General features: G+C 32.3%; 3 protein-coding genes across 7 annotated transcripts; 1 reads left to right on the forward strand and 2 right to left on the reverse strand.

Moving 5' to 3' along the window:
- The first annotated feature begins 1,044 nt into the window (after positions 1-1,044).
- Positions 1,045-10,933, forward strand: LOC105770493 (protein LNK2). 2 transcript variants are annotated; one of them, XM_012591713.2, is made up of 9 exons: positions 1,045-1,354; positions 4,434-4,776; positions 4,871-4,997; positions 5,508-5,805; positions 5,903-5,992; positions 6,715-7,434; positions 7,516-7,670; positions 10,168-10,547; positions 10,677-10,933. In XM_012591713.2, exons 1-8 carry the CDS (start codon positions 1,331-1,333, stop codon positions 10,523-10,525), a joined length of 2,115 nt encoding a protein of 704 aa, XP_012447167.1. In that variant the 5' UTR covers positions 1,045-1,330; the 3' UTR covers positions 10,526-10,547; positions 10,677-10,933. The 2 variants fall into 2 exon arrangements, with proteins under 2 accessions (XP_012447167.1, XP_012447166.1); XM_012591712.2 differs by having other exon boundaries at positions 1,046-1,354; positions 4,868-4,997.
- A 2,501-nt stretch (positions 10,934-13,434) lies between these two features.
- Positions 13,435-16,875, reverse strand: LOC105770495 (probable mediator of RNA polymerase II transcription subunit 26c). Its single transcript, XM_012591716.2, has 9 exons — positions 16,032-16,875; positions 15,878-15,946; positions 15,680-15,762; positions 15,341-15,414; positions 15,046-15,092; positions 14,911-14,944; positions 14,535-14,653; positions 14,006-14,099; positions 13,435-13,913 (listed from the first exon to the last, which is right to left on the reverse strand). Exons 1-9 carry the CDS (start codon positions 16,416-16,418, stop codon positions 13,804-13,806), a joined length of 1,017 nt encoding a protein of 338 aa, XP_012447170.1. The 5' UTR covers positions 16,419-16,875; the 3' UTR covers positions 13,435-13,803.
- A 4,149-nt stretch (positions 16,876-21,024) lies between these two features.
- LOC105770497 (uncharacterized) lies at positions 21,025-26,359 on the reverse strand. 4 transcript variants are annotated; one of them, XR_001126219.2, is made up of 11 exons: positions 26,233-26,310; positions 26,057-26,145; positions 25,808-25,962; positions 24,839-25,126; positions 24,499-24,628; positions 24,015-24,122; positions 23,768-23,870; positions 23,557-23,682; positions 22,123-22,293; positions 21,655-21,774; positions 21,025-21,447 (listed from the first exon to the last, which is right to left on the reverse strand). XR_001126219.2 is itself a non-coding variant. In XM_012591718.2 (11 exons), exons 2-10 carry the CDS (start codon positions 26,107-26,109, stop codon positions 21,678-21,680), a joined length of 1,254 nt encoding a protein of 417 aa, XP_012447172.1. In that variant the 5' UTR covers positions 26,110-26,145; positions 26,233-26,359; the 3' UTR covers positions 21,025-21,458; positions 21,655-21,677. The 4 variants fall into 4 exon arrangements, 2 of the variants coding, with proteins under 2 accessions (XP_012447172.1, XP_012447173.1); XR_001126218.2 differs by having other exon boundaries at positions 21,025-21,458; XM_012591718.2 differs by having other exon boundaries at positions 21,025-21,458; positions 22,100-22,293; positions 26,233-26,359.
- Positions 26,360-26,918: the final 559 nt, after the last annotated feature.

Raw genomic sequence — 26,918 nt, forward strand, 5'->3', positions numbered from 1 at the left:
AAAATTTTCATTGAAGTCACTAAGTTGTTACGGTCTTCTTTGTTCACATCGTTTGCACCAATCGAAAGCTTTTCTTCCCTTTTATTTCAACAGTTCAACTTTTTTCATGAAACAACATTGAATGTTTTAAATTTGCGAATCAAAATTCAAGCAATTTTCCTCTCTGATCTTTGACACTGACCATCAGATCGACTTGGATCTAAGGTATTTTCTTCTACTTGTCAATAGATACTAATCCACCATATCGATCATCAATTGGAGCTCATTATTTGGATTGTTTTATATATATATATATATATATATATATATATATATATATATATATAAACTTAACAACCTAGTGACTTAAATAAAAATTTTCAAATAGTTCAATGACTTAAATGAATACTTTCAAATAGTTCAAGGACCATTTTATAACTTTTTGAAGTTAAATGACCAAAACGTAAATTTACTAATAGTTTAATGACATTGAATGTAGTTTTCCTAATTTTACCAATGAAACCACGGTTGTGTGAGAGTTTAGAATCTTGAATATCCCAATTCAACTCTCACACTAGTTTTGATTAAAAGTAAGAAACTGATTTTTATTTTATTTTAAAAAAATAAATTATTTGTATAACTATACTAATAACTTTTGTTTTATAATTTGTCTTATTTTATATTTTCTGTGTTTATATTTAATTAACTTGTGAGATAAACTTATTTAAGAATTTTAATATAGCATAGATGTTAATAGGTTGAAAGTTGAAACCAAAACCAAAAACGATTAAGAAACTAAAGAAAATTATAGGGTGGTATATGCAAAGATGTTGAGTATAAAGGATGCAAATGCAATTTGACCCCTAAAATAGAGGGCTGCCCCAATCAGGACTTGGCAATAGATCGGCTTATTTCCTAACCACAAGTTTAGATACGCCACTGTACACGTTTCGTCTTCTCGGCCACTATAATGCCACGTCACGTCAATTGGGTCCCACATCATCACCCAAAATTCTTCTTTCTTTTTTTTTTTTCCTTCTAATTTCAGTTTCTCTCTCTGTCTCTGTTTCTTTAATGTTTATACTTAAAACTCTTCCATTTGTTTTATCTCTCCTTTCGGAAAAATATTTTTTTGAAAAATATAAAAAAAAAGTTAATCTTTGTTGAAAGTTTAAAAAAAAAATTCGGTTTTTATTTATTTGGATATGTTTTATTTATTCTCGTTGTAGTTTGTTTTCTATTTAAAAAATATATTTTTGGTGGAAATTGGCTATGTGTGGAACAATTTCATCACGTGCATTTGAATTGGGATTCGGAACTGGATTCGTGATTAGCTGCGGCTTCTTTGGAGATGTTTGATTGGAACGACGAAGAGGTAATTAGATCTAACTTTTATTTATTTTTTCTTTTTAAAATAAAATTTCTTTCTCGTTGCTCTGTATTTTTCTTTAGATTTCTGGGAATTCTGTTAAGAGTAAACTACACTTCTTTAATAATATTTTTTGTACTTGGTATATATTTAATTAAAAATGTTTGTTTATATTTACTGTACGTACTTTGCCATGGATGTTTTCTTTTAAATTTGCTGTACTCGGAAATAAATTTAACTGGATTTTTTTTTAATAAGGGGAGGGGCGGGGGTGTTCAAAGATGGTACCAAGTAAACCAGTGCTTTGCCGGTTGACTTTTACTACAATAACTGAATGATTGTGTTTAGGTTTTCCCGGGAATTTCTATTTAAGGAAATGTTTTCTATTAAGATTGTGTCAGAATTATCAATTATAGTAACTATAATCAACTCATGCATTTAACTAGTTTTCTTTTATTTTAGTCAAAATAAACTTTCTTGGCCTAGCGGTTAAGCCTTTGTTGGCTAAAGATCAGGGTTCAAACCCTGTTGTTTTCATATTAGCAATAATGTCATGAAAAACTATGGATCTTAGAAATTTTTGCTTAAAAAGGCAGTCTCTTTTCTTGCTTGAGTTGAAAGCATTTAGGTATAGAGAATTTTCTATGTTTGACATGGGAATGAGGTTGATGTTAGAGATGTGGACAGCAAGGTAAATTTAATTATGTACTGGAGTTGGAGAACCCTAAGGATAACTTTAGTCTCAAATTCTTTTGAAGGATGTTTTGTGGGGTTAACTTAGCGTGGAGCTTTGGTCTTTATCATGTGTTAGATCAGTTCATTATAAAGAGTTTATTGGGGTTCGGATCAATAGGACATGAACTATTTTGCTATTACGTAAACAGTTTATGTTTATGGAGAGTTTATTCTAGCTTCTGTAGCATCTCAAAAGCTGCAATCTAGATGAAGTAAAAGAATGCTGTGATCAAATGCATTCTGATCAGTACTGGTTCTAGGACAATAAGTAGAGGGCCTAAATTTTCATATAAGACACGCAGGACACATAATATACTTAACAGATGTGGGATAGCACCACTTAACACTTGTCTTGTGGACAATCTGATCTGGAACCTCAGATGGGTTAGGCAGGTACAACAACATAACAAGTACTGTGTTAAAGCATCCAACCTAAAAGCCAATTGGTAATAGGTAGAGGGGCTCAACTTTAATATAAACAATAGGAAAACCCAATATTTAACTGATGTTGGATAACACCACGTAATGGTTTATAGGAGAAGTTTTCTTTAATAGGTAGAGCTCTCAGCTCCCAAGTACTGAGGGAGCCTGCCGAAACCCTCTAGGGTGGTTGGACACATGTTTATGGTTGGGCCTATCGAACCAAGATGGGTAGAAGCTACTTGGGGGATTATTTTAATATTCATATTGCTATTATGTTATATTATAAATGTTAATTGTGTTCTTTTACATAATTTTATGTTTTTTGAAGTTTTTTTTAATGATAATAGTATTTTACTTGTTTTCCAAACTCGAAGAATTATGGTTTTATTTGAAAAAAATGATTTTATAGTACCCCATATTATTATAGTTGCAAGTAACGTAGGGGTTTAGCATTGAGTATATAGATTTGGAGAGTTTTGATGCTGAGAACTGAGTATCGAGATTTTTAGAAATTTCATTAAAAATTACATATTAATTCTCAAGTGTTTTGATGAGAAACTTGTCATACATCATGAGTGGGTGATAGTATGTATATGATGGAGAATTCCTTTTATTCTTAACTGAAATTTCATCTCACCTTAATCATGAATTGCAGGGGAGATTAACTTTCTATTACACTGCCTTGGTTTTTATTGGACTGACATATTAGATTGGCAGACATCCATGGTTCTTTATAGCATATGGTTAAGACTTCTGTAAAAGACTGCTTCTTGTCTTTGCTAGTTGTTAGTTTTTGCAGCCTAAGGTAGACTTTGCTTTTTCTTTTTCTCCTCTTTTGCCTTACATTTGGGAGAGTCACAACTTTGTACGTACGTAAGTGAGCTAATTATTGTCACTTTCAAAGAAAAATCCTTGAATATACTCCTTTCCTTACCATTTGCAGCTGGGGCTTGTCTAAAACTTGTCTGCAGGTGCATGGGAAGTAGCATTATAAGCTTGGTAACAATGGCTGGTTAACATATGACCTGACCTGTGTTTGCTCTATCAATAAGCAATTGACTTATGATTTGAATGCATTAGCTTGACATCCAAGTGGGACAAAAAGTAGGGTACTTCATTTTTATTTTTGCAACTTTTTACTTTGTATGCTTCTTGAAATTAGTGTTATCTAAGGTTAAATTCTTGGGAAGGATGCTTTGAAATTTGATTTGAAGTAATTATTAAATATTATTTGGTAACATAGGAAAAGCAAAAATTCTTGAGATCAAAGTCATTTTTGGAGCCAAATCTTTGTTTTTTGAAAGGCAACTATTATTAGATAATAAGAATATGACACCTGAGCAACAGACCATAAAGGAATACAAACACCGAACAATAAACCGAGAGGGATAAAATCCCAATGAAAAATGAGCGATCTATTTAATACATCCTACCCTCTTACAAACAAGAATAGAGAGATGTTTAAGCATTAGTGGATTTTGAGTGAATCCAGAGGGATAAAATTCCAATGGAACCAAATCATGTTGAAGGAAGACTTAGTGGATTCTAAATGAAGTCTAGACATCTGAGAAAAGGGAGAGAGCGTTAAGAGGCTTTGCAAAGTTAACAAGGTAACTATCTTGGTTGGTGAGAGAGACTGTGAAGATTATTGTTCATAATTTTCGTTCCAGGAACTTGTAAAGTATCCTTCTGGTATCTTAAGAGTTCTCAATGATTTCCATGTGTTTTCCTGTGGGAATTTATTGTTGTTGTCTCTGATTGATGTTAGAGAGCATGAAAAAGGCATTGATTTAACCAGGCAATCCTATGGAGCTTCAGCTTTGTGCTAGCTTTTCAGTTTCTTTTTCCTTCAATACAAATATTTTGACTGCTTAAATATATAATAATACCTTACTTGATGGTGATATGAGTGGTTATATATTTTCAGCTAAAGAATATAATATGGGATGATTCTGGTGAGACTGACAGCCTTATAGTACCTTACCAAGAGGGAAGTGAAAACTGTTGTAGTAAGAAGGAATGGAGTCAAGCAACTGCAGTCATAAAGCCTAATGAGCAAAAGAAACCTGGAGATGAAGTTGATCTTTGTGAAAGAAAGTTGGATGGGAGTTCCAATTTCAATACAAAGGGAGGGATTGACACCTCAGGAGTTGGCATTGGTTCGTGGCCAGAGTTATCTTTATCTAATGCAGCAAAAACTGATCAGAATTCCATGGGTAGCGAAGTCTCTAACAGTTTGGTTGAAGTAACTAAATGCAGTTCAGACAATGGTAAGAATATTAGTGTTATTCAGACTAAAGACAATAGCATTTATTTCTTTGTTATTGCTTTATAACCCTAATTATCCACCTTTCTTAACAGCAGAGACACCTGAACTTGGTAAAGATCCTGAAAATTTTCAAAATCCCAGTGAAGGTAAAGAACAAGGTGATTTAGTTGACTACAGCTGGGCTAACATTGGAAGTTTTGATGATCTTGATCGAATTTTTAGGTAAATACAACTCATACCTTAATTGTAGCTTATGAAAGCATTGTCTTGACAATCTAGTCGGGAAGATTGGTATTTCTGCAGTCAGGCAAGTAGTATGGTTCTCATGTTTCCTTTTGAACTCAGTAAGTAACCACAAGTTGATATCTCAGCGTGGAACTAACAATCTTCATGTCTTCACATAAGTGACCTTCTATTTTCATGGAACCCTTTAAAAAGTTTCTACTTTCAGTTGCTCTAAGTTATAGTTATTCCTCATACCTCAAATGTGGGACCAAAGAACCTGAAACTCCTGAACTAGTTTGATCACTCAGGTTGTCCAATTTTGTATACTGTTTTTAGCTGTACCCCTTGATTTTTTAACAGTTCTCTGAACTGATATAACAAAACTTGGGAGGAGTTCTACAGAGAAAAAGAGAACTCCAATCATAATGTTCTTTTTCTTATTTCTCCTTTTGTCATATATCATGACATCCATCTGATTCAATATTCTGACAAGTGATGATTTTGCAGCAATGATGACCCAATATTTGGCAATGTAAGTTTTGGTAGTGCTTATGAGTTATGGTCCTCATCTAAAGAGGTAACAGACAGCCCAGGGAAATCCTTTCCTACTACCTTGGACTCTCCTAGCGTAGGGATTGGAGCATTAAAGAGCACATCTGAGCCTTTGGAACTCAAAAGTGAGTATGAGGAACAAGATAACCAGTTATTTGCCCTTAGCTATGGGAAACCAGGTGGTTCTACATCTCATGGTCTGCACAATGAAGAATTTCCTGGAGATAAAAGAAAATCCGTAATTGAGGGTCAGGTGTGAAATATCAACATGCCATATGATCAATTCTTTGTTATGCTTTCAACATTGTCAGTCAAACCGAAGTAATAATCTATCATTCCAACTTTCACAGATTAATGTGGAAACTGCAGGGAAAAGAAGTGCATCAAAGTCTCATCTCAATGCTGAAAAAGTTGTGACCCTTGATGAATTGGCTAAAAGGGTATTACTATCATACTCTTAATACTTAATCATTCAAATTATCTTTGGTTTGTAGTATTTCTCTTCAAGGTTTATGATAAAATACTGCTTTCCATGGTCCTTGGAATTGCCAGTTTTATGATGTATCATTCCTTGTGCATTTACAGAACTATAGGAGTAAGCTTATTGAACCTTTCTTGTACGATATATAGGGAGGGGAGAGAGGGCCTAGCATATTTCTGTGCAGAACACTAAGTAAATGGTTTTGTTAATTATAAACAATATAGATGGATCGAATTTATTCATCAGGTGCCTGAAAATTAGTGCGTCTTGCTTGGTATTTTTTGTCCATGGAAGATCTGTAACAGTTTTATCTAATGAAAACCATCTGAACCGGAAGTGCCTCTCCTTGTATATTTATGATGTTATATTTAACTTTTGACATTGTAACTGTGATTATGTTCCTTCCAGTAAACAAAAATATCTTTCAAGCCCCTGTGGCAATGTTTTTTGTTTTTTATTCTAGCTTTTGGTAGATGCCGATATAATTCAGAATAGTTAATAGATGGTTAGAATAACTTAATTCAAATTTCTTACTGCTTGAGTTTGGCTCAGCTTGGTCACACCCCTAGGGAGGATGTTATGAACAGGAAATACCTTATTGCATTAATTTACTAGCATAAATTTAGGTGTTGTCTTCAAGATGCCAATGTATTGTTTTTAGATTAATACTTCTCTGTGCAGGCAGGCAAGTTGAATAAGCTATTGAAATTTCAAAAACGAGCTGAAGAAATAGGTGAGACAAAACCGGTACAGTACTTATACGATACCTGGACTCCGTCTGGAAACCCATTGGCTGAATATGAAAATAAGTGGGCTACCTCCATGGTAAAATCTTCTCCAACTTCAGTTGTAAATCAGCTGAAGCAGCTTCGAGAATCTGACTCGCTGCAGTACCAACACATCTCCAATTCATTTGTAGCCCCTTCTACATATGGGAATCTTTTAAACCAATGTCCTGCAATACCTGCTTTATCCAACATCCAGTCTGGTGAATTTTATCAGCAACCCTTACTTTCTTGTTATAATGTTTCCCCTGGTAAGGCGAATCAGGTAAAAAGATCAGTTAAGGTTGCTGCTACACCCTTGAGCATGACACCTCAGGAAAAAATAGAAAAGCTGAGGCGGCGTCAACAAATGCAAGCACTGTTTGCCATTCAGGAACAACAGCAGCAGTTTACCAATCAAGTTCCATGTATCAATCACTCTATCATTCAAAAATCTACTCAAGAAAATCAATTTCCTCACATTGGAGGAGCCGATATTGAAGATCAGAGTGTTCCTGCCTCTTTTGACCCAGCCTCGCCTCGAGAGCAAGATGATTCTAACACAGTCTCTGTTGTAATTGATGACTGTTCAGTGGAGGAAACAGTACTTTATCAGCTACAAGATATAATCACAAAGGTATGCATAAGTTACTGGTAAAGTTTTTTTCCCCCTTGCTGACTAATAGGGAATTTGACACCAGCAAATCAACTTTTGCAGTTGGATGTGAGAATTAGACTTTGCATAAGAGATAGCTTGTACCGGTTGGCTCAAAACGCAATGCAGAGACATCATGCTAATGGCACTAGCTGTAATAACAAAAGTGGCAGGGATGAAAATAAAGCTGCGAAAGAAGAAAATAAGAATTATAACAGGTTAGTAAACTCTCTGCTATTGAATTTATATTTAACTCAAAAGTGAAACTAAGGCTCTGTTTGGTTTAGAAAATAATTTTCATTTTGTATTTTTTGAAAATTGAAAAACACTTTTAGCAAATAGAAAAAAAATGTTTTCAACAAAATAAAATATGAGAACATGTTTGGAACCCATTTTTCAGGAAGTGTCGGGTGTAGTGATGAGGCACATTGTAAAGGGAGAGAATTCAAGTTCGAATTTTGGAGATGATATTGTTGGGCGGGACTGTCATGAAATCTGAAATGATTAATCTATCTGGACTGTAAAATGAGCATGGAGGATACCTTGGTTCTAAAAGAAACATGAGAAATAAAATAAAAACTTTATACATTTATATCGATTTAAACTAGAGTAAGAGTTTTAATATTTTAAAATTATTGAAAATGAAAAATTTTGCCTTTATATGGGTTTGAATCAGGGACAAATCATTAATTAAAATTGAAGTTAAAAGACCCTTATTTTCAACTTTTGCAGATCTATAAAGATTATTAGTGAAAACAAAGAAAACAACTTTTCATTTGTTTTCTAATTTTCATATATTTTCATTTTTAAAAATATTTTTAAAATTTTCAATCAAAAATTTTATTTAGTGTTTTTCATTTTCCAAAAAAACAAAAGCGAAAATGGTCTCTATTTCTTGAAACCAAACACTTCTTTAGTGTCTTTACATTTTCCATTTTCACATATTTTGTTGTTCTTGGAAAGGTTATTCTATGTCTTGAAATTTACACCGGTTCTGCTAAAGTTAAATAGCACTTGATTAACTAAGGTTTCCACCATTGATGGATGTAATTTTTCTGCAAAGATGAAAATTATAAATAAAAAGGCCCCCTGTTTTTTCTCCTCTAGGTTGATGGATTGAGGATCTTGCTCTTCTCCTGCTTTATGATAATTTTCTGATTCATATATTTTAAATAAACATAGTTTCTATAATTCAGACATCTCTCTTACAGCTAAAATTTTGAAGAGCTCAGCACCTCTTTCATGTCCATTTTGCCACTTAAATTATTACTCCAGTTCCACTTTTTCCACTAAATGAGATTCAACGATGGAAGGATAACAGTAGATTCCTTTTGTATGCATGCAATTTTAGTCGAGCATTTTAATTTTTTTTTTATCTTTTCTATCCCTTTTTACTTGATTGAAGATCAAGCCATAGTTAGTAGCTTATGATTAAATCAGACTTTAGTTGTATTAGTTCCTTATTGAGGGTTTGCTTCAAGACCATAGCCATGATTAATAGCTTAGGTTTGAGATAATTTACACCTTATGAGATAACCTGATCAAAGAGTTCTGCTTATGTGTTCTCATGCTATTCAATATAATTTAGTGTCCAATAGATCCATTCTAGCTCATATCGACAACCAATAAGATTTAATACACCTATATGAAAATGTCAAAGAATACTCAATTATGACCATAAATATAGGAAATTCATTTGCAAATGAGAAGAATTTGCAGGGGATACTGAATGTTCTATGCTACATTATTTTGTGGAAGAAACTCAAATTTTGGTTAACTTTTGAATTTGGCCTGTGCTCGAAGCATATAACTTAAGGTGTCATGCTTTGACATGGAGATGGGTGCCTGGCATAGCAATATGTCTGTCTGCACTTTCCTATGATGAAAAAATAGATTAAGAAAAGGCCATTGATATTAGTGAAACTATGCATAGTAGAACTTTGTGTATTTCCTGTTGAAACTGAAATCCGCAATATTTATGTCAGTATCAGACACTTAACAAAGAATATGCTATTAGAGTGTTTGACAATTAGAATTCTAGGTCCTAATGAACACAATAATGGAACTCTGTCTAGCAGGATCAATCTACACTGTCCCATTTCATTACAGTATCTTGGGAGGGAACTATTGTCCACATTCAATTACCTTTTTCCCCTGTTACTAGTTAGTGTCTGCTAAGATGTATGTAGTTGGATTTGGGTGCAAGTGTCGAGCATGGATATGTTTAAACTTTTTAAAGATTTCCATGTATTTGGAGGGTCCTTGGAGGATCATATCCTCATTTCCATGTCCCAATATGCGTCAGACACGATTCATTTCAAGGGAAATGAATAGTAGGAGCAACATAGGAAATGACTTCATGTTATCTTCAGCCAGGGTGATATTCTTCGTGTAAGTTAAAGATGTACATGATTGCTCCATTGTGTTTATGGATTATCTGCTTCTCTTCTTAAACTTCATAAGTTTCCATGATCCGGTCACCTCAAATAAACTCAAAACGTAAAAGTGTTAATATGGTTTCATTTGGTGTCAATTATTTGGTATTCTATCGTTTTAAAGACATTCTTCTGAACTTTCCAGGTTCTTTCCCTGGACCAACAGCCTTCTCTGACTTAAAAGGCCCATTTTAAACTCTTAATGCAGCATCTTATGCTTGTTTCATTGAATTGGAAGCCGAAGTCTCATTTTGTTTTCCTTGAATGTATAATGGAACAGGATGTCAGAGGCTGAAACTGAGACCAATCCAATTGACCGTGCTGTTGCTCATTTACTCTTCCATCGGCCTCTGGAGTTGTCTGGAAAGCATACTGGGACACCTGAATCGCCTGCTTCTGTAAAATTCCCATTTGAACACAAATCTGCTGGTTTAATGAGTTTGCCGATGGGTTGCGTATCAGACAATTCACAAGTTAAACAAAACCTTTCACACCAGGCATCAAAAGTTCCTTCCCCATTGATGGATTCCCAACCAGTGGAGCAATTTAAGAACAGCCCTTGCATAGATACTTCCGAGAATGCATCGACTTATGGGCCTGCAGACGGTGCACCTGAGGAGGTAGAGGCCTCGCAATGAAATCTAGACTTGTTTTATAAAGGTAATTTCTCCCTCTAATATTTCTATGGGTATAAAATTCATGCTTTGGACTGTTATATGGATTTGCTGGTAATTCGAGAGGTATTTATTTTCTTATCAGCTGAGTTGATCCATTTAATCTTTATCGCAGAGTCATCAGCGTCCTCCTAGTTACACGATCTGGAGGCTTAAAACATTATCGTTTCAAGAATCTGTAGACATCTTTTATCAGCATCTGTACACAAAAACTGCAAAGGTGCTTGTGTTTTGAATTCCATTTTGGTTTTATTTATTGACATACTCCCTGGAGACAACTTGAATATGTGTGTCATGTCATCTAATCTTGAACCTTGCTAGATACGTATATTTATGTTTGAATATGTGTCATGTTACTTCTTTTCTTCCTTACTCCCAGTTCGAAGTTCCTACCATCTGAAGCTCATTATAGATTTGATGCGTCGTAGACATCCTGTTTGAAGCTATATTTATCTTGCCATGTTATTCGGCCACCACATATTTAATAAATCTTGGAGGATACATATATTTGCCATTTCTATTTTAAGCTTCATACATAGTATTGTGCTTACCTATGCTACATGGGATTCCAATTCAGACTAGTCTTGGCTTGGTACGTTTTCTTCATATACTTTGTATCTATATCAAAATGTGATAGCAGCTACAATGGCAAGGCCAACCATCAAGTACTGCAGTCCTCTTCTTTGGCCCAGGTAAGATGACCTTTTTTGGTTAAATTTGAGGAAAGAAAAACAAATTAATTACTACCACCAAAGTTCTGTATCAATATTTATATAAATATGAACTGCGATTATTACATAGGTAAAATTATAAGTTACTAGTACATCAAAATTTATAAAAAATATTATGGGTTAAATTTTAAAACTATATATGGATCCTGGTTTTTTAGCTTAAAGAGTCTAAAGTTTTAGGATTTTTCCTGAAAAATTAATTAATTTCACCCTTCAAGTGAGCTTTTAGTCCTTACAAGAATCTATATTTTGTTTTATATATTGTATTAATTATCACTCATCTTCTCAACCCACCTTACTAATTTAATTTAGCATCTCAAAACGTTCTCTCTTCATTATTCATTGTTCTTCTTTTAGAAAGTTTATTTATATATATTATAATCATCATTATCAATCAAAACATAAATAGAAATTACAAATAATAATAATAATAATTGAACTGAAAATATTGACATTGTTCATGAAAACACTATCATCAATGATATTTACGACGATTAACGGGTAGAAGGGAGAACATTAGTGAATGGAGTGAAAGTTTTGGGGATATTCACAGTGGACAAGCACAGCCAAGGATCAACAAAACAAATGCTTTAATGGATCAAATAAAGTTTTTATTATGTTTTAATTTGTGTTGTGTTGTTAACCATAATAGGAAAACTCGGCCTTTTATAATTTTTTCATATATTTTAACACTTTATGATCTTTTTATATTATTTTTTGCTTTTTGTTAATAATTTTATGATATTTAGCAATTTTAAAGAAAATATTTCTCAATTTTTATGATTTTGCTTTTTGGCATTGAGTTTTGGAGTAAATAAAATTCAATCTTTTCGCTAAGATATTCAATGTTTAAATATCTTTGGCCAATTTTCCTTGGGGCAATTCATCGTTTCTTTTAAATATCTTTTATTTATTTTCTTATTTTATTCTTTATTTATTTCATTTACTTAAATTTTAGATTTGATTCATGATGCACTCGATCTACTTTCTTCCTAACCAAAATGCCTAAGAATCGAGTTGAGGTTTAAATTGAGATAGTGAGAAGCTTCAAATGAAAAGCAAAATGATTTTTACTATTAGATCAAAATAAATGGTTCTAAATTTTAGATTTTGTATTTATTTTACCTTATTAAAATAGTTTGGCATTCAAATCTTTTTTTGTTTTTTTCTCTAGGTAATTGAAGTCTTAAAGTGAAAATTTGGATAATTTTTATTTTCAGATTTAATTCCTTTTAGGAAAGAAATTGAAATGAAAAGCAAGAGATTAGGGTTATTATATGATTAGTCAATTTGTGTATGTTCTTAATTTTCTTGGTTGAAAAAATCAGTAGACCATTTTATATAAAAATTGTGAGATTTTTTCTTTGTTGATTTAAAGTATTCAAAGAATTCCAAACATAAAAATTTAAAACTTACCTTATTTTTCTTGTGGTATGCTTGAAATCAACTAAGAAAACAATCCTTAAACTTTAGAATGAAATTTTTTCAATTAAGAAAAACAAGTACCTAATACACATATGGGTTAATCATATATCTATCTTAATCTCTTACTTTTCATTTTATTTTTTCCTAATTTGAAACCATAATACTTTAATTACACGATAAAAAGAAAAAAAAGGGAAAGATTGGTGCTATTGGCTTTATTTCGATAATAGAAGATAAAACAAAATCTAAAGCTTAGAACCGTTTATTTTAATCTAGTGACTAAGATCATTTTAATTCTCATTTTAAAAGTTCTCACTATAATTTCACCTTAAAAAGAGGAAAATTCAAGAGTTATTTGAACAAATATTAGGATATTTAAATTCAACTTCTTATATAGCTTAAAATCAATTAGGTATCGATAATCTTAAATTCTTTAAATAAAAAATAAAAAACTAGTTGAATCCAATCTACAAAATCTAAGTCTATAACATAAAATGTGTATGTGAAAGTTTTTAGATTGAATAATTAAGGTTATGCGTTTGTAATAGATATATTGAATTTTTATTTTAATTATTTATTTGAAGAATTTAGATGCATTATATCCGGATTTTTTAATGTAAATGTCATACATTTAGTATGTATATATTCAATTTTCAATACATAATTATCTAAAATATTTTAAAAATCATATTTATTTGAAAATGTATCTGTAGCATGTAAACAAAAAAGTAAATATTCCTCATAACATATCCAAAAATTACTAATCATGGTACATCCCCAAATTGAATGGCTATGGATGACCATGGCCCTCAAGAATTTCAGATGATCAATAGATATTTCACTATACATCCATCAACATGGGAAGGTGACCCATAAAAGATCTGGAATAACAACAAAAACCTACAAATGGGATGCCTTTAAGCCAATTTATTCATCCAATCTCCATTATCATAGAAAGGTAACCTATAGTAGTTATAAAGAGTGGCCCCTATTCTAATACAACGATCAAAAAGAAAACGAACACATGAAGAAGAAAATAAAAACACAAAAATGTGATGCCTTTAAAGCCAAATTCAATGACCCAAATCACCACTGCCTCCCTTGAGAGCCACTTCCTTTGTTTTTTGCAAAGAAACCGTTCTTGGGTTTTGGTAGCTCATTAATGTCCATCACTTGTACTGTTCTTTGCCTTTTGGCTTCAAAAATAACATAATCACATTTAGTATGAATCCCAAATGAGGGATTCAAAGATTTAAAGAAATTGTGGAACAAGTGATGAAAAGCAAACCATTTTCAGCTTCTTTATAACTTTCTTGAAGCCTTTTCCTTGCAGAAGCCAGCCTGTCAGAGTCAAATTTGCTTTCCTTTTCTTCTCTCTGTCTCTACAAAATCCTCCAAAACAATAAGTTATTTGGATTCATATGTAAGTTTCGAACATAAGTATATTCAATTTTTCCCTAAGCATTTCATATATTTGTAGGGTTCTTCGAGGACCAAATCCCCATTTCCATTCCGAGTGAATTGGATACAAGAACTTCAGAAAAAATGAAAAGACAAGTAGAATAGCAGAACGGCAACTCGACAAACATGCAGGTCAAAGTGCCTTTTGAAAGTATTTTGCTTCTAATAAATTTGGTATCAAACCTCTCTGTCTATCAACAACATAATGATGCAAGTCTATGAAGCATGCACACTTCTATCAATAAGTATCTAAGTGGAAACGGTTCAATTTGGCAAAATACTTGTCAAAGACAATCAAAGCATGGTCAAGACCTGTAAATGCAATTACATACTTTAATTTGGCATGTATTTAGTACCTGCACATTTTGTGGAGGAGTTGAGTGAGTATGTCTAATTGGAGGATCTTTTCGATGAGGGATTGACTTTAACTTCCTTTCAGGTTCTGAATTATTCTTGTTTAAACCAAGACTCCCATCTGTCAATTGTCATCCAAAATCGCATTAAAAAGAAGGCTGATTAACCAAAACAATGTTATTCGGAATCGAATATTCGTGCCATATATAAGTACATGCCCAACACAAATATGATCAGACTGTTCCAAGCATTTTCATGTATTTGGTTGATTCTTAAAGATTAATTCTCGTATCTATGCGTTGGACATAAACATCGAACACGAATACTTGAAGAAAAATGAGTAATCGAAGCAAATATCAAATCAAATTCTGTACTCACTATGCGGGTTTGGAGAGTAGACATCATCAGGAACCTATAACAAAGCAGAATCTTAGAAAGACAAAAGCATAATTTTCAAATAACTTTCACATGAAATATATACATATATATTATGTATATTATAATTTCTTTCACCTGTTGACCACCATTTTGAGGAAGCTTTTGCTGTGGTGAATCTCTATCTGTTGTTCATACAATATTCATATCACATTTTTAACTCTTGATGAAATGTCAATTCACATTCACCTTTGAAATATTCTCACAAAAACTAAAAATCCATGCTCTCTAAATTTGAGACTGTCGAATATGAGTATGTATTCAATATAAATAAGTTCATCTTCAGAAAATCATATTTTCATACCCATGTGAAAAAATGTGTCTGAAATGGATGCCAGTTCTTCATGTTACAGTTTAGATAATATAATTTTACCCATAAGTGCAGCAGATTCATGTTCTCCTGGCTGATTCACCATTACCCATTTATCTACAATATCTTTCCATTTCCTGAAAAAACAAAGAACCAAATCATATAACCGAATTTCCTTGAACTGGGCTTTCAAACTAGACCAAACTTAATAAAACATTCATACATATATGCTATGCTATGGTACTCGAACTCGGCTGTCATTGTTGGATACGAGACATAATCAATTTTTTTAAAGTTTTACATGTTTTAGAGCGTCCTTGGAGGATAATATCTCCGCACCTTGTATCAAACACGAGTGTTGGACACAAATACTTGGCAAAATAAAAAGTTGAAGCTTAAAACCTGACAAGTTGCTTCACTAATCTCCTAACATCATTTGATGAATGCTTTCTGAATTTGTTCACATGTCTCCCAATATCAGTTTCCTGAAGATAGAATCAAAACATGGCAATGGTGATGGTGATGGTGATGGTGATGGATCAAACTAAAAAAGGAAACAAAAAAATGAATGAAAACAAATTCATTCCACTTAATAATTACCTTGAGAGCTTGAAATGTTATATCCATATCCGCCAAGCTTTGAAGCAAATCGACCAAAGAATCTTCAGACTGTATAAAAAGCCATAATTCAAATCAAAATCCATAAATATTAAACCGACAATACAATTGCAAAAAAAAAAATTGATTCAGAGACCTGATCAGGTACTTCAAGAAGGTCCTTAATTTCAAGGACCCTTTTTTGTTCAACATCAAACACGCCTCCACAAGGGTCCAGATCATCATCTTCATTATCGGATTGAGGCTTAAAAGGTGACCCTTTTCGTCCTTCCCCACCTTTACTTTCATGGAGGTTGCCTTCTTTATTAACTGAATATCCATTTGATCTCTCACCAAAATCACAGGTTTTACATCCATTAACCATGGAAGTAGCATAAAGCCTCTCCACAATCCCATCTCTCCTTTGCTTCAACTCTTCACCATAATCTAAAGAAGCTGCCAGGATTGCTGTATCAATAAATGTCCACACATCAACACCTGCTGTTTCGAGAACCGATCTGAAATCATCCAAATCCATTACCATCCAATAAAAATAAACTAATGATCCGATTGAAGCTTCAACATAAACAGATCTGATATAAAAACAAAATGACCCAGGGATTGAATTTTGCAAAATTCCAGCTGAAACAAATAATAATTATAATAATAATAATAATAATCTTTGAAGTCAAAGAAGAAATGGGTTTTGGTTATTGTGTTGGCTTAATGAAGAAAGTTTTGAAACTTCTAAGTTTGTTAATGAAATTGGAATATTTGTTTTTTTTTTTTTGGGGGGGGGGTAGAATTATACCCAAAAATGGAGCTTAATTTCTTTTATTTCATCTTGTATATGTTTTAAAAGAGATAATATTTTTGGGTTTTTTGGTTGTGCTTGAGAAAGTTGAAATGGATATCTCTGGTATTTCAACACTTTCTGTTCAGTTATTTTTGGATTGTTGTGATTTGGGAGATGAACAAGCAGAGGGAATGAGAAATCTTCTTTTCAAATGTAACCACACTGGCTTTTGGTTATTGGGAGGACAATATTAGTTTAGTGTATTTTTTAGGGTACAATTAGAAACTAATCCAAAAATATTAGTAATTATACATCAGGCAATTAAGTCTCTTTTATAAATTAAAATAATTATACATCACACACTTTCCAAATGAATTACCTTCAAATCCTAACAATAATTTGGGTTGGGACTCAATTTTGCATCATCAAAGTTTTAACTCCAAAATTAGTATCTTGTTAAACATTTGCTGTCTTACTTGTCTTTTTTTTAATTATGTTTAATTTAATATTTAATTGTGACCGGAGAAAATGAAAATTCATTTATTTATATATTTTCTAGAGTAAATCACATTTTATTTAAAATGAAATTATTTTCAAATATTCTTCGCTTAATGCAAAAATATTGAAAGATACGAAAATTGATTTACTTGACTTAAAAAGCATTCCATTTCCATTTTAATTAAAAAAAACCAATGAGATCTCACCCAACCTAGCAATGAATTCACAATTTATATTAATAATTAAAAAAAAAGCCTTTAAAACGATTTTAATACCAAATAAATTCAACTAAACAAATGTTTAAGTAATATGAAAATGTGAATAAACATACACATATAAAATGTCACGAGCTAAATTTATTTTCGTGTTCATTAGTTGGATTAAATTGAATCTTGATTTCAAATTTTTATTTAAAGTCTAAATCCATTTTTGAGTTAACTCAACCCACTCAAAAGTCTATTTTATTATTTAAAATTAATAAAATATTAAAATTATTTTTATTTTATATATTTTATAATTAAATTTAAATGTTAAAAATATTTTTAGTATTTAAATTAAATTGAATCAAGTGGATTCTAATATAAAAATCTTTGTCCAAACCTAATCTTACTCAAAGCAAACGAACTACTGGATTCTTAGACAAATATTAATGTATCCCAACACATACATGACTATGCATAAACACCATATACTAGAACATCACGGAACCTAATCCTCTATGCATAAACATCATATATATTTCAAGGTATATATCTACAAAATTTAATACATGTATAATATCACCATGAGACAAATTAGAAAAAAAAACCTAATTTTTAACTCCACGTATACATGCATAACAGTGAAGCTATTCATAATTATATGCATTTATATTACCAAACATGCATTCATACGCATTCACACAGACAATTTTATACATTCATATTATATTTATATGCATGTAGAAATCACGTATTTAAAATATACAAGTGTATTTAAAATTACTATACAATAGAAGCCCATGTGTTGGCCTGACGGTCAAGGGGTTCACCGCCTCAGGTGTGGTCTGAGTTCAAGTCGCGCTAGTTGCTTTCACTGTTAGGGCTTTCATAATAATAATAATAATATAGATATATACAAATGATAAAGGTAATAAAGTGTGCATAATGTCAATTAAGTTTTAGCTCGACTGGCATGGGTATTATTGCCAATGCAGGAGGACATGAGTTTAAGTGTGCAGAAGTGCATTATCTTCCTATTTATAAGTTGCGGGTACGCTATGGGTACTTCTAGACATTGTATCAGAAAATAGCATATATGATCAGCACTTATAATTAGATTATTCAAAAAGAATCAAAAATAAATAAAGTGTGCATAATGAAATAAAATGTCAAAAAAATCAAAGTAAAATTTTGATTGAGTGGTAAATTAAAGATTTTACGAATACAATTGGTGTGGGTTTAAAACTCGTTATATTCTTATTTTTATTAAGTAGAATAATATAACTTATTTTAAATACAAAATGATATTTTTAAAATATGAGAGAATATTTTTGCACAACAATGGCTGAATTGGATATAAGTAAAAATTAAGGACATATTTGAATGTGCTAAAAGTATAAAGGCTTAGTTAAATAAAGGGGTAAACTATCAAAATAGTTATTTTTGATTCTTTCAGGTTACATTTTAGTCACTTATATTTGAAATGTTACGTTTTGGTCACTTATGTTATTTTCTTGTAACATTTTAGTCACTGAGTGTTAATTGTCATTAACGGTGTAACAGTAAGCTAATGTGGCACGTTAAATCATCATTTCAAACGAAAATTTTAGGTTAAAATATACAATTGGTCCCTATATTTTTTTCGTTTTGAGAAATTTAATTTTTTTCTTTTACGTTAAAAGAGATGGAGAAGGGAGAAAAATAGAGGGAGAAGCAGAAGAGAATGGAAAAAAAGAGGGGAAAGTTAAAAGAATATAAAAGAAAAAAAAATGCTTAAAACGAAAAAATTTTGGGGACCAATTGTATAATTTAACCTAAAATTTTTGTTTGAAATGATGATTTAACGTGTCACGTCAGCTTACTGTTACACTGTTAACGAAAATTAACGGCTCAGTGACTAAAATGTTACAACATGTTAACGTAAGTGACTTAAACGTAACATTTCAAACATAAGTGACTAAAATGTAACCTAAAGGAAACAAAAGTGACTATTTTGATAGTTTATCCTAAATAAAGTAACAAAGTTTAAACACTTATTTGATATATTTATTTTATTAAACTAAGCATAACTAATTTCAAAAAAGAAAATCTTTAAAATAATTTCAATTATTTATAAAAGCTTTTTTAACTTTCTTTTTTATTCAGGATAACTAATTATAAAAATTTTAAATTCATGCCCTTTACGAGATAAGATTATGAATATCACCATGTATGTAATTAGTTTTGTTTCAGCACCCTCTTTTGAAAGTGGAGGAAAGATTTGGGTCCCGCGTTTGCGTTTTGCGCGTGATGATGTGATTTCGTTTCGTAAAATAGTTGTGGAAATGCCAGCTATTCTAGCTTTTACTTGTTTATAAATGTTTGGTTAAATTCTTCTTTTAATTCCTATGCTTCGTGTGAGTTATGAATTTAATCTCTTTATTTTAATTTGCTTTTCAAATTTAATAGTTCCGTCCTCACCAAACGATAATTGTTACATTCATTTAGTTACGTTCTACTATTTCCAAAACCTGATGAGACAAACATATAATCATGTGTAATGTCATGCCAACTTGTTATTTCCACATATTCCTCACTAAAAATTTAGTTACTAGATTAACTAGATTCATTTACATCAAGATTGAAATTTCAAAATTTGAAAAGTATTGTGACTTAAAAATTTACAATTGTGCGCATAGTACATGACTAGTTATTGAATCTAACCAAGCGAAATTAATTGTTTGGGTCAAGGCTAAAATTCAAATTTCAAAATTTTGAAAGGAAAAATCTTACTAATTTAAAAAATACAGGGACTAAAATGATTAAATTAAAATACAATGACTAAATCCACAATTTTCACAAAGTATAGAAACTAATAGCAAAATTTAATCTAAATTTGTATTTGAGAGTTTGAGTATAATAGTTGGAGTATAAATCTAAATAAAGGAGCAATTATAAGATTAAAAAATAATAAGTAGTTAAAATTCATTCATAACATATACATATTGCGATTATAATTAAGGAGATTCAAAATTAATATTTTAATATGTATATAGTTTGTGTGAATTCTAATGAATTTATCTAATATTAAATTGTATTTGCTTAAATAATATCTAATATTCTCTCTTTTAATATTAAAGGTATACTTGAGAGCTCATTAGGTTCACTAAATTGAAGAAATATCTCGATCAATAGAGATATGACCTGTAAATTCACGAGAAATATAAATATTATACATAATATTAATTATAGATATTGATCCCATGGTATTTTCACTAACCCAAACTCTACGGAAAAACAAAACCCCGCCACAGTACAATCCCTTATAGATTGGACCCCAAAAAACCAAAGTTGGATGTAATTTAAATATTAAAATTTGTCTTTGTAAAGTTAAATGGACAATTTAGGCTTACTCAACCGTTCCATATCATTTTTAAAATCTATACTTTCTTTTAATTTGAAATTAAACAATTTATCTAAAATCCGATTTTTTTTTTCTTGAAATACTGACTTCATTAAAAATGGAAAGCGAAGTACGATTGAAGTCATTTCCACCGTATATAATCAACGTGACAACTTGAATCATTTGATAATTATATCATAATCAAGCTTGAACCGTTGGTCCACGTAGTAATATATATACAATAAATTTGAAATTTGAATTCACAAATGTCCCATTCCAAAGCTCAATCCATATGGGCACACCTTCCATTATTGTATATAAATTTATGAAAATTGGTAGGTAAAATGCAAAAGGGAGATGCATCTCCAGTACCACCATCATCAATCAAGTTTCAAGCCAACAGTACTACAACAGTAGTTCCATGCATGAGTTTTCATACAGTTGAATGTTGAGGAATTTTCATGGCGATACAAAGATTAAAGATATATTACCTTCTCTTCATTTCTCTCTCTTCTACTTCCTACTCCTATCTCTCTCCACAATCACAAAAACCCACTTTTCTATCGTTGCGTTTGTCCAAGTCAATTCCTTGTATTGATGATATATAATGAAGTTCCCTCCAGAAATGGTATTGCTCAGTGCAGTTAGTTTTCATACTCTCCCACTTGAATTCATATCTTCTCCACATAGAAACAATCTGAAGTAGAGCTGCATTAATATTTCATCAAGTTCAAAGCTATGAAGTCGTTTTTATGAATTAATCTAGTAATACATTTCTGAATATTCGATTACTCGAATACATGTTTTTGGTTTTTACAGTTTAAAATATAGGCATGGGGCATATTAGCACACAACTAATAATTGAGCTGCACTTGGCTCACAACAACCAGATAAAAGCACTTACCGGTATAACTTGGCACTGTAAACTTAATTTCCTGAAGTAGTTCTTCGTTCCAGTACAAGATCATCGGCAGAGTAATAATCTGCAATCAGGCGGTACATGTATGATGGATTATGCCCTCCGCTGTAAAGACACAAAGCAATCAGTGATAGCAGGGAAAGGTAAAAATCGAGCACCATGAAAACCAAAACTTCTAGAAATGGCTGAAACAAAAGAGGCAACTAAATGCAATATTTTTTCTCCTTAAGATCAATGTGAATCAGAAAAGAGGACTATGCATTGCATTCCATCCCCATGTCATATCAACGGATCAATAGTACTCCACAATGCAGAAAAGTAATTGATTTGGTAACTTAAAATGAAATTAAGTAAACATCAAACAGTTACCAAATATCAAATATGAACGGAGAGGATAGAAGTTTAAATCTTTCAAACTCCGTGATCTTACGTATCAGTTATAAAGAGACTAACAAGCTTCGGTGGCACATAGTCGAATGTTGGATTGACAACATGAAGAAGAGGGGCACCAATGCCACTTCCAAAATCCAAGCAATCCGAGAATTCTCCAAAATCTAGCAACTCAGATGGGGACCGCAATTCATTCAGCAACACTTCAGGGTGATGTGGATACAAGGGGCATAACTGTCAAGTAGACCACAAATGAATTAACAATAGACAATCAGGAGCTAAAGTAAAATTAAAGAATACAGGGACAAAAGAAACCATGTTATAATATCAGCATTAGCAAGCATTAACACCATCTGTGTGCCTTTGAACTATTTGGCCATTTCTCTGAACAACCTCATGTCTTACGTAGTTGTTTTTGTTGATTTCTTTGGAATGAAGCTCGACCTCAACAACTACACTCCATTATTTTCGTCCAAACTTAGATTAAAAGTTTACTCTCAAATTATGTCTGGTTTTGAAGTAGGGAATTTACAATATCTGATGAAAATCTTGAAGGCAGACAAAATGTCACAAGATCCTGGCTTGCAAATGAATTGTTAATATGCAACAAAAGAAGCACTACCTCGAAATGATCGGACCTGGGTGGCTTACAAGAGGTAGCAATAACTGGAAAAATAAAAGAAGCTTTCTTCTAACAAGTATAGGACACTGTTACCATGTTACTCCACTCTTTCATTTTTCTAAGATGCTTAAAACAAATCATAAGCAGACCATATTATGACCCACTAGATATAAATCAAAATGATTTTTGATTTTTCTTGAAGTACCTGTGTCTAACACTCATGTCAGACGCATATAAGGACATGGGTATAGGGGTCTGGCCCTCCGAGGACTGTCCAAATATAAGGAAAAACTTGAGGAAAAAGAAATGAACATACCTTCGTGGGGGATATACCCATATCTGACACTCATACCTGAGTTTGAGTAGCATAGGCTGCACATACCCATGTCCTCCCTTCTCTATTTTTGATAAGAATGTTCTGTAGCTCAGACATCAATTTCAGAGTCCAATATAGGATATGTTCCTTTTCACTTTAAACAACATATGCTATTCCCTCTTTACCTCACTTTGCCAGGTATATAATACTGCTACATCACACACCTGGTGCGCTTAACCCTGTCTTTTGCACCCATAAGCATGCTTGTACATATTTATTCTATGTCCTATCTTGCCACATCAATTGAAATCTTATGCAGTACTATCTTGTACTAAAGCCCTCTCAAATTCCATCCTATTGTTCACGTGCATGACACCTCAAGCTATCACATCTAATGAAAAATAGTTGAACCGTATAAAATCACAAATTCATAACACCATGGAGACAAATGACACAAAATGTTAATCTAAGTTGAAGTGAACAAGAAAAGTGATTTTGCTTATTATTGCACTAAAATGTATAGAAGTTTGGTGGTAAAGCATTTATTGTGCCAAAGTACCTTGTGACTGCCGGCAAGTACAACAAATGGGACAGCATGCTTCTGAGCAGCAAGGGCAACCATGTTCAGCCCAACTGGTGCTATGACCCCACCATTAGCCATGACCGCATGAGCTCCAACAATAACCTTCATGTTTACAGAATATCAAGATCAAGCTCCAACAGCACAAGAAAACCATCAACAGTTAGAAAGAACTCAAAACACCATATACCATGTTTACTCGGGAAATCATGGCGAAAACTGCAGAGTCAGTAATCAGAGTAGTTTGTAGACCTCTAGTAACCAATTCTTTTGCAAGAAGATGCCCCTGATACCTAAGTTAACGCCAAGTATAATAAAAAAAATTTTAAAACAACAAACAAACAAAAACTTAAGCTGTTACAGGCAGGACATCAAAATTGCAGCAGCTTAAGGGAAATGTCTTTGCCTTGCAAAATATAATAGCCACTAGTACAAACCTTGGAGCACCTTCAGCAACAAATACCCGAAATGATCGTTTCTTCTCTTTTGCAGCACAAAGAAATTCCAACACAGTTCTTGAACTGCCTAAAGTTAATATCACCTCACTGACAATATGTTTTAAATATAATCAGTAAAAGGGTAAGTTGACATGTGAAACGATCATAGGTAGAAAACAATGTGAGAACACAGGCCAAATTGCTTCAAACCTTAATAAGTCATGAAAACTTAAACAGGAAAGACGACACTAGCATAGATAAGGATGATTCAGCACGTGATAGACTGTTGGGTTTTTTTTTCCCCCTTTTTTTTTTGGGGGGGGGGGGGTTTACAAGACAGTAAGAGTCTATTGTTGAAAGCAAATTCAAATAACACCTCAGACTATCAAATATGAATATTGTAGTTTGCTCAAAGAATGAATAACGGTGTTTCAAATTTGAGGAAAACCAAAGAAAATTTAAAAGCTTAAGGCAGAAAAGATACTTTTGATGTATATGCTCTACTGCTTGCTCAGCAATCAGTTCGTGGCAAGTACTAATGTCTTGAATAAGCTCATTGACTGCTTCAATGACATCATGCTTCAGCTTCCGACTTCTTGAACTTTTGTCAGCAGCTAAAAGGAAATTAATACTCATAAACAACACTTAATGCTAGAAGATCTAATATCGCATGATTATCAGTTATCACCACAAGAAGCCAGTTTTGCATAAACCAATACTTAACCACTTCCTGAGACAGTAGTCCCAGGGAATATCAGAAAAATTAAAAGCTCGTCTCATCAATCAGAATGCAGATAGATCAATTGTCTGGAGCAAGAGTTTACATTTGCTTTTTCCCTCAGAATCTCCGCCAGAAGAAGATGTATGAGGAACTGCTGCAGAGTCAGGCACATCCTCAAGTAATGTCTGCAAGGAAGGTGGACGTAAAGTGCTTCTAGAAGCAGCAGCAATGGCAGCAGCCGATAACGCTGGGTGGTTGTCTCTATCAGTGTCATCTTCATCGTCACTTTCGGCAGATAAGTTCAATCCAGCCATAGCAGCTGTTGTCAGAGAAAGATCCTCCTCTCTGACAATGTGCAAAACACGCCTCACAACATTACCCACAGCAAGCTCTGCCATCACATGCATGCACTATTAACAATTTAAAGCAGAATGCCAGCAAAAGTATCAAGTATCAACAATCCCTAGGAGAAAATTATAGTGTATGTTTGGCCAAGATTTGGAGCAGCTTCTCCACTCTAGAAAGACAAAAAGCTAGACCCAAAAAAAACAAAAACTAAACTAAACTACATTCTGAAAAACTAGAAGTAGATAATTTTATATAGAATTTTCAAACATAAAGGTATTCTAAGCTATTAGAAATAGCTTTAATTTGAGGCAATGCTTTTTCCAAAAAACTCTACTTTAACATCACTTTTTATTGCGCCTTATTTAGTCGGACCAAACAGAATGCAAGAGATCTCAAAGGAAATATTATGGGGGTTAAAATTTTCCATTCAAGTTCCAGTTCAAGCATATACAGAACACTGTCCCATAATCATTCCATAGCTAAAAAGACGGACAGAATCAAGCCCAAAACAACAGAGTCCTCAAGAATACACAGCGGTTGTTATGCATACTCCAATAACCATTTAATGTTTCTGTGTTCTGAATCAATGTCAGCCAACAATTTCATAATTAAAAAAATGGCATAAGCCAAAATGATATCAAATACAAACCATTAATTTTCAAACATAAATAACAAAATCAAATTAAACCCAAAATGAAAAAAAAAACAAAAAAACAAAACACACCGACAGGATTTGCAGCAATCAATCGTTCTCCAACAGCTTTAACCGAATGAATCAAAGCAGCAGCCTGGTTTGTATAAGGCATTCGAGTTTGAGAAATCACTGACCGAAGCAGTTCCGCTGTCTGCTTCGCTGTTGCTTGTGAACCCTCAATCTTACTGCCCAACCACCCCAAACAAACAAACAATAAAGTTCATATCTAACCTTTTCTGTTAAATACATATGAAATGAAAATCAAATGAAATACTTCACCGTTTTTTAAGCTTGTTAAGAAAATCATTGACGAGAGCTTGCGTGTCTGGCATTTTTTTTTAATCGCCAAAATTCACTTCTTCAAAATGCTACAATAAATTCCAAAAAAACAAATTTTCATAAAGTAAAATTTTAAAAGAAATGATAAGAAAGAGCTGATTGGATTAATCACTTACGGAGAATTAGGGTTTATGCGGGAGAGGGAGTTTCTTTTAGCTTGTTACTGTAAAGCTATTTTCGCTTGGGTTCGGGAACTTTATTATTATTTTTCTTTTAAAAAAATAAATGAAAATAAAAACGGGTCAATGGGTTATCGGATCTTTTTCAGAAATCCAGAATCCATAGTCGAATCCGATCATGTAAATGGTTTTTGTTGACCAAGTTGACCTGGCCATCCGTTACGCAGCACAGTCTTTAACGGGTCTGGTAGGCAGCGCCCACATAATGAAACGAATCGGGCTTCGATTTTATTTTTATTTTTTTAAATTCGATTTTCATTTGAATTAAATTATATAAAAAAATTAGAATTTATGGTCCTCGTAATCATATAATACTTCCCATTGACTTATTTTTTAAAAATTAGTTATTTTTATTTTTAAAAATTTAGTTATTTTATTTTTTACATTTAAAAGTTTCAATCTAGTTACTAACATCATTGATATTTTTCTATTAAATTAATCGGTGCGATGTCTTGAAATTAAAAAAATTCACTTAATCATCATGTGATATAAAAATATATTATAACGGACCTGATTAACTAAATTTAACAAAAATTTAATGATTTTAACAACTCATAAAATTTACATAAGTATTTTAATTAGAATAAAGTATTTAGACTAACTAATGACATTATAAAATTAGT

This window comes from Gossypium raimondii, chromosome 5 (assembly GCF_025698545.1).
Source record: "Gossypium raimondii isolate GPD5lz chromosome 5, ASM2569854v1, whole genome shotgun sequence".
NCBI lineage: Eukaryota > Viridiplantae > Streptophyta > Magnoliopsida > Malvales > Malvaceae > Gossypium > Gossypium raimondii.